At 38.6% G+C, this 7,570-nt stretch overlaps 1 protein-coding gene across 1 annotated transcript; it reads left to right on the top strand.

The window, feature by feature from the left end:
- Positions 1–1,488: 1,488 nt before the first annotated feature.
- thap12a (THAP domain containing 12a) lies at positions 1,489–6,332 on the top strand. Its single transcript, XM_018755161.2, has 5 exons — positions 1,489–1,731; positions 3,542–3,662; positions 3,845–3,952; positions 4,191–4,227; positions 4,324–6,332. Exons 1-5 carry the CDS (start codon positions 1,643–1,645, stop codon positions 6,186–6,188), a joined length of 2,220 nt encoding a protein of 739 aa, XP_018610677.2. The 5' UTR covers positions 1,489–1,642; the 3' UTR covers positions 6,189–6,332.
- The last annotated feature ends 1,238 nt before the right edge of the window (positions 6,333–7,570 follow it).

The following is a 7,570-nucleotide window of genomic DNA, read 5'->3' as shown; positions in this document are numbered from 1 at the left end:
AATATTTCTTTCATATTTGGTTGGACCCATCGTACTCATTGTTTATCTTTGTGTATTTCAAGGAAAAACACGTTTTTATTAAATTATAGCTTGAGTTTGTGTGCGGAATTTGTGTTGCACAAAGGAATACTCCTTGCTAATCTAAACTGCGACAGAATGACAAAAAAGAATCCCAAATCTACAGCAAAAATACGCAGTAGTATTACTGAAGTTTATAAAAAAAATAAAAATTATTCTGAAATTTAAATTCAAGCACGTGTAAAAGTAGGGTTCAAAAGTAGATTTTTCTAGAAAAAAAATATTCCTTTTTCACGATGTCGAAATTCACCACAATCTTTAAATCTCGAAATCTTAATCACAAGTATAAATAGCTAATTATTTTTAGAAACAAGTTATAAATATAAATATTAATTCAGTTAAGACAAAAACAACTTTTAAACATTAACACTTTTACGAATGCCACAATTTCGTGTGGTTGCATCCGGCGGCTGATTAGAGTTACTGCCTCTACCTAGACTGATGTTCGAATCTCTCTAGCTGTACTTTCCTTGAAGGCTTGAGCAAGGTATTTACCCTCAACTGCTCCAGTGAAATAAATGCGTGTAAAAGTAGCTTAACATTATTACATCGCTGGAGAAAAACGTCAGCTAAATGAATAAATGCATAATACTAGGTTTCAAGGGAAATCTTGAAACGTCTCTACGCAATGCAATACATTACTAATTAGAACCGCGATATGAACTATTAAAAGATTATAAAAAAGATATTTTATAACTAGTTATGGTGTAAAACGCATTTCAATACCATGCGGAAATATGGCTATTTTGCCTGAAACTTCAGTGATAATTTCGGACTGTATTAAGACTTGAAGCCAAATGTTTCTACTTGGTTGTGCTGATTTAGTGCTTCCACTCGCGCCATGCAAGTTTTGTTATTACTCACTGCTCACGGCATGGTAGTGCCACTCAACTCGTTTCTACTAGTGTCTCTTTCTTGAAAGAAAACTTTCAGCACAGTTAGAAATCTGAAAACCCGCATCACTTTAGCGAAAATAAAGAACAATATTAACTTTAAAATCGAGAATTAAAATAAAAACCATGATCTTTAAGTTGAATAATGTAACATAAAATGCAGGTACTCGTATATTTATTATTGTTTTTGATGGGAGGAACATGACATGTGACTCATAAAATGAATTGTTTTAAAACAATGGAGCTACAGAAAACTTATTGATAAGACTTTTTAAATAGAATCTATAGATGTCATGCATTAGTTTGTTTAAATTTATAATATATAAAACAAATTATAAATTGCGTTATTAAAGTACTATAAAAATGCAGCACGTTATTTGCACGGCGATATTGACAACAAAATGACACGTTACTAGCAACTTCCAGTTTACAAACGACTGCGCAAAGCATGACGGGACGGAGTGGCTGTCTGTTGGTCGTATGCGGATAGTACACAGAGCGTGCAGTGCATGATGGGAGGGCGGTGCACGGTCGGCTTTGACTCCTCCAGGCCACCCAGAGCACTGTAGCGCAGCATTTCCTATCTGTTCAATACATTGCACGGCTGGAACAGTGTGCAAGATTAATAATTTAGCCTATGAAGGTTATTTCGCAGCCAGATTATTTAAGAGATGCCCAATTTCTGTGCAGCCCCGAACTGCTCGAGGAGGAGCACGGAGCCCGACCTGGCATTCTTCAGGTTCCCTCGAGATGCCGAGCGGTGAGCGACGACGTCTGTTTACCACAGGAAATTTAATTTTATATGACAACATTATTTAAGTTGATTTATTGCCCAGGCAGATGCACTGATATAAAAATCATGGCGTTGTTTATTTCTGCCTGTCAGTTGGAAAAAAAGGAACAGTCCCAGAAGTTAGTCGGTGAATCGTGCGCCGGTTGTCCGTCCCGTCCGAACTGTGGACTTCTTACAAGTTTTTTGTTTAAAATGTATTTTTTTGTAGGGCGGTGGTATATCGACAGGTGAAGTCAGCAGAAAGAATAAACTGATGAGCAAGGCTGGTTAGGTGCTGAGAGTTGGGCTGCACACTCTGCAGGAAATGGTACAGAGGAGGAGTGTAAAGGACCTCCTGTCCACTGTGGACAATGAGTGTCCCCCTCTGCACGACCCCCTGGATGAAGGAGAGACAGGGAGGAGTTCCTTCCACAGTCAGGTGGTCGACAGCCTGGTGCTTCTGTAATGAGTGTAGCTGTCCGGATGGTTTACACCTTTTATTGTCTAAATGGTACTGAGCTCTCTTTATTATTTGAACACTTTTTTTAGTTGTGCTCTTTTAGTAGTATAAAGGTGGAGTTTATTTATTTATTCCAGCATTATTCCAGTGTTTTCAGTCACTACCTGGACTATGCTAGTGGAACAATAATGTGACTTGTACTTGTGCCATAGTTGAAGCATGTTCTAAGAGTAAAAGTCAGCCTAATAATTGAGTTACATCTCAAATGGGATAATTTTTATGAGCAAAAACCAAATGACAGGATTAAATAGAACATTACTGTAAATATCTCATATTCCCTTTCACTAACTCTTAACACTAATGAGAGTCACAGGGGTCCAAAGCCTATCCTGGAATTACTGGAGATCAGGCTGAGGAGGCGGTACACCCTGGATAGGACATCAGTGCATCACAGGGTAGTGAGACACTCACACTCACCCATTCACACACTACAGGCAATGGTACATGGCCGCTTTACCTGAGCTGCATGTCTTTGGATTGTGGGGGAAAACCAAAGCGCTTGGTTGAAACCTGCACAGGAAGTATTTATAAACTTCACACAGAGTGAGCCAGATCTGAACCTTTGGTGGAATAGTCCGTGCACTGAGGTGGCTACGCTACTGTAAATGTCTAATGCACCGTAATAATATACATTTGCATACAAGGTGGCGATAAAGAGTTTGCTGAATGTGTTCAATGCTTTGGAACAGTCTTAATGTTAGTGTTATTCTTATTAGATAGGAGGTAATGGGCCTGCTGGCATGGACTTGTAAACTGAAGGCTGTTGATTAAAGTCCTGCTTCTCATGTCGTACCAGTGTTCTTACCCTGAATTAATGTGGTAATTACATATACCCTGTTGTACAAAGGAGCAAAATATTTTGGAGAACTCTGGAAAAGTTTCAAGTTTGTCATAGGTACGAGTACTGTGTACAAGTATCATGAAATTCTTCTTGAATGCTTCTCCACAGACTATGAACAAAAACAATAGAAATACTGCACAAAACAATGACAATGAGGAACGCTAATAAACAATAATAACAGTAGACAGCCAGAGAACTCAGAACATGAGAATGCTTAAAGCGTAAAGTGTAATCTACAAATGTGCTTGGGAGGAGCAGTCCAACTCTAGTTACAAAAGGTGGCACATTGGTGAGTGAAATAAGGAAAATATGTATGCCTTTTTGTGCATCATTGGTAAATGCTCAACCTCCACTGTTCAGTAGTTTAACTTATTTAGACATGTTATGAACTGATGAAACTTTAATGCTCAACATTTTTCCTTGTATTTTGTGCGTAGGTGCAGACTCTGGGTAAAGAACTGCCGTCGAGCTGATTTTGAAGACAAAACATCAGACCAATTGCACAAGCTCTACAGACTTTGTGCCGACCACTTTGAGACTTCTTTGATATGCAAAAGTGTAAGCACTATATTTAGTATCATTGTCTATTTTACTGTCTAAATGTAAACTACATCGATAGTATTGGACAATATATTGTTAAATTTGTGCAAATATCTTTTATATGTTCATGAAATTACTGTTCTTCTGAAAAGAAAGTTAAGTTGCTGAGCCAGTTTTATAACGGTCTTGTATTTTTCCAGAGTCCTTTCAGGACAATGCTTAAAGACAATGCTGTTCCAACAATTTTTGACTTAACCAGTCACCTCAGTAACCCAGACAGCAGGCATCGCAAACGGATAAAGGAACTGGTAGGGCCTTAGTGTTATTTTTATCATTTATAGGAAAGTTCTGTGTCAGTGTTTCTTGTGCAAGAAAAAAGTATAAATTCTATAAATACTCCTTATTTTTATATTACCTGTACAGATTTTAACCTTTGCTCTTCCAATAATAAGAATAAAAAAGTAATATTTACGAGAACCGTATGAGAGTTTGGCATTTTGTTTCTGAAATTGGATATATCATATTTGTGAGAACAATATTTTTCAGACAGAAGAGGAGTTAGAGAAGATGAAAGAGAGGAGATGTAAGTTAGCGCCAACATTTCGAAGTTGTTTACTGAATTTTCTAGACAATATCAGCACTTCAGTTTTTAATAGTTTTCTTTTTCATTGTTAACCAGTGGAAACTTCTTCTGGAAATGTCACAAATGATGACACAGGTCAAGACATCAGTGATACTAGCGATGACTTACCACCGTTAACAGAAAAGGAGAAAGAAGAAAGAGATTACTTGAAGGCATTGTTTGAAATACTTGTTGTTTTAGGGAAGCAAAACATTCCACTACATGGACACACTGAAGAGAAAACAGTAATGAATTTTACTCCTAGCAATTTCCAGTCTTTACTGGAGTACCGTATCAATGCCGGAGACGAGATCCTCAGGAAAAGATTTGAGGCTATGGCTGTCAATGCTGAATATTGCTCCTCCTCCCAGCAGAGGCAGATGCTGGAGGTGTGTGAGAGTTGCATTCGTGAACAGCTTCTGCAGGAAGTCAGAGAGTGCAGGTTTTTCTCTCTACTCACGGACGACTTGGTGGATATGGCTGGGGAGGCCCACCTCCCTATGTTCCTACGATTTGCAGATCAGTCCCACTGCTTGAGGGAGGAATTTGTTGGGTTCCTCCCATTCGAAGGGGATGAAGATACCCTGACGGAAAGGCTGCTGTGTGAGATCACAGAAAACTGGGGCTTGAACATGGAGTACTGCCGGGGACAAGCTCATGTTGGCTCTGGTGTTTTCACAAGCAGGATTAAAGCCATTGCTGCCAAGTTATTAGCAAAGTATCCAATGGCAGTGTACACACCTTTCTCTAGCCGTGCCCTGAACATTTCCCTAGCAAGCACTTTAAACTTAAAAGGCGTCCAGATTGTAATGTCAACACTCAAAAGGATTAGCTCATTCTTCAGCACATCTCCTGCACTGCAGGCAGAGTTGGAGCATGCCATCTCCATATTCTATCAGGGTAACGAGAAAAAAGGGGATGACCTAAAAGAAACATCTCGCACAAGCTGGGCAGAAGGACAAGATTGCTTTGATTTGGCTGTTGAATTATTGGAATCTGTTCTGCTTTGCATGGACAGTGTTCATGATAATGAAGATTTGAGGTGGAATGATCAAGTTGTCCAAGAGGCATATATGATCTCACAAACTCTTGCAGACTTTCAGTTTGTTGTAACATTGGTTGTTCTAAAAAATACGCTTTCATTCACAAGGGCTTTTGGAAAGAATTTGCAAGGGCAGCTGATGGATGTTTATTTTGCTGCTAATAGTTTGACTGCTGTCTTGCACTCGCTTAACGAGGTCATGGATAACATTGAGGTTTACCATGAGTTTTGGTTTGAGGAAGCTGTTAATCTAGCAGCAGCGCTTGAGATACCTGTGAAGATTCCAAGATTATTCTACAGAAAGCAGCGTTCAGGAACTTGGATGGACATTGAGCCCGAATGTTACTATAAAGAGTCTCTGACTATTCCTGTCGTGGCCCACGTTATACAGGAACTGAATGATGCGTTTTCTGAGAACCACCTGAAAGCTCTTAAATGCCTCTCACTTGTCCCCTCTGTTATGGGAGAGTTGAAGTTCAACACATCAGAGGAACATGACGCTGACATTTTCAAGAATGACCTTGCCAACCCAGACACACTTTCTACAGAGTTGCACTGCTGGAGGATCAAGTGGAAGCACAGAGGCAAAGAGATCAGCCTACCCTCAACAATCAGCGAAACCCTGCAGCTCTCTGAAGTCAAGTTTTTTCCCAATGTTTATGCCTTACTCAAAGTTCTCAGTACGCTTACGGTTCTGACACTGGAGGACACCAAATCTAACAGTGTACGCAAACGCTTCAAGGCGTATGTTACAAACACTCATGTCAGCAACAGAGCCAAGAGCTTAGCATTTCTCAACATCAATTATGATGTTAAGCATGACTTGGACTTGATGGTTGATACTTATACTAAAATGTATCCAGAGAAAGAAAATGAGTAATGTGTAGGTCCTGTTGTAATTGTTTGATTATATGCTTGTTCTTTTGCATTCACGGTCTTCATTATGCTGTCTGTAAAAATAAAAATTTTAACTTATGTCTTTCGTTTGCATTCTTGTTCTCTATTTTTTGCAAGTATGCTTTGTTACTACAACCCAATATTATGGAGATTGAAGTTTACAAATACAGTATATGTATATCTTGTTGTTTTGAAAACCTGTCATTTGCCTTTTAAATTGTTTTCAGAACTGAAAAATAGTGAATCTAATAATGTTTTCCTTAACTGGAAACCATCTGTTTAAGTTAATACATATAGCTCTATGGATGTATTACAAGTAGTACTATAAATGTTTGTTTTACATTAGATATTATGAAGAACATGTCATGTACAAAGTTCAAACTGTCCACTGCACTATTGCTATACAGCAACTGAAATCAAACATGAGTTTTTCTGCAAATAAATTATTTTTTGATCATGTCAGTTTACTGAAGTATTCTGTAATTAGAACACCAAAATAACTTAAGCAGGGCATGATGTTGCCTCACAAATCCAGGGCTCCAAGGCCAGACCTCACTGTTTATGTTCTCACTGCTTCATTTCCTCTGCCACTGTGTTTAATGGGGAAACTCCTTGAAGTTTGTCAGATCCAAGTACATGTGTGGCTAAACTGGTGATTCTAAGGCGAGTTAGCATGTAACTAGTAGTAAATGTGTAAACACAACTCAGATAATGGGGTCCTTCACAATGAAAAACCAGTGCACCTTTTGAAAAAAAATATACCCATGTAAAACATGACTAATCTGAGCATTGTTTACTGGATTACTTGACTTGCTGAATTTTGAAGCATATCATTCATGTAAATGCATTTATACAATGCACTTTCAAAACATTCAGTAAAATGTGCGTTACATGATACAGTAAGCCAAAAAGATTCTGAGAAACTGGTTCAGGCTTTTGTTTCCAGCAGGCTGGATTACTGTAATGCTTTGTTGTTGGGTTGTCCGTACCAGACTGTATCCAGGCTACAGTTGGTACAAAATGCTGCTGCAAGAATTGTTACTAGAACTAGGAAGTACGACCATATAACACCGGTACTTAAATCCTTGCATTGGCTCTCTTATAGAGGTGATTATAAAATCCTACTTTTGACCTATAAGGCAATACATGGCATTGCTCCAGCTTACCTTTGTGAGAATTAATTTTTATATCCCAGGATGATATCTCTGTTCATTAGAAGCAGGTTACCCTAAAGTACCTGTGATCAATAAGTCCTCAGTAGGAGGTCGCACCTTTAGTTATAGAGGACCTAAACTGTGAATAGTCTACTAGTTACTGTCAGAAATACCCCATCTGTTTCCGTTTTCAAATCCCAACTGAAGACTT

The sequence above is a fragment of the Scleropages formosus genome, chromosome 4 (genome assembly GCF_900964775.1).
Source record: "Scleropages formosus chromosome 4, fSclFor1.1, whole genome shotgun sequence".
Taxonomy (NCBI): domain Eukaryota; kingdom Metazoa; phylum Chordata; class Actinopteri; order Osteoglossiformes; family Osteoglossidae; genus Scleropages; species Scleropages formosus.
The sequence above is the reverse complement of the archived record's forward strand: the minus strand, read 5'-3'. Positions and strand labels throughout refer to the sequence as shown.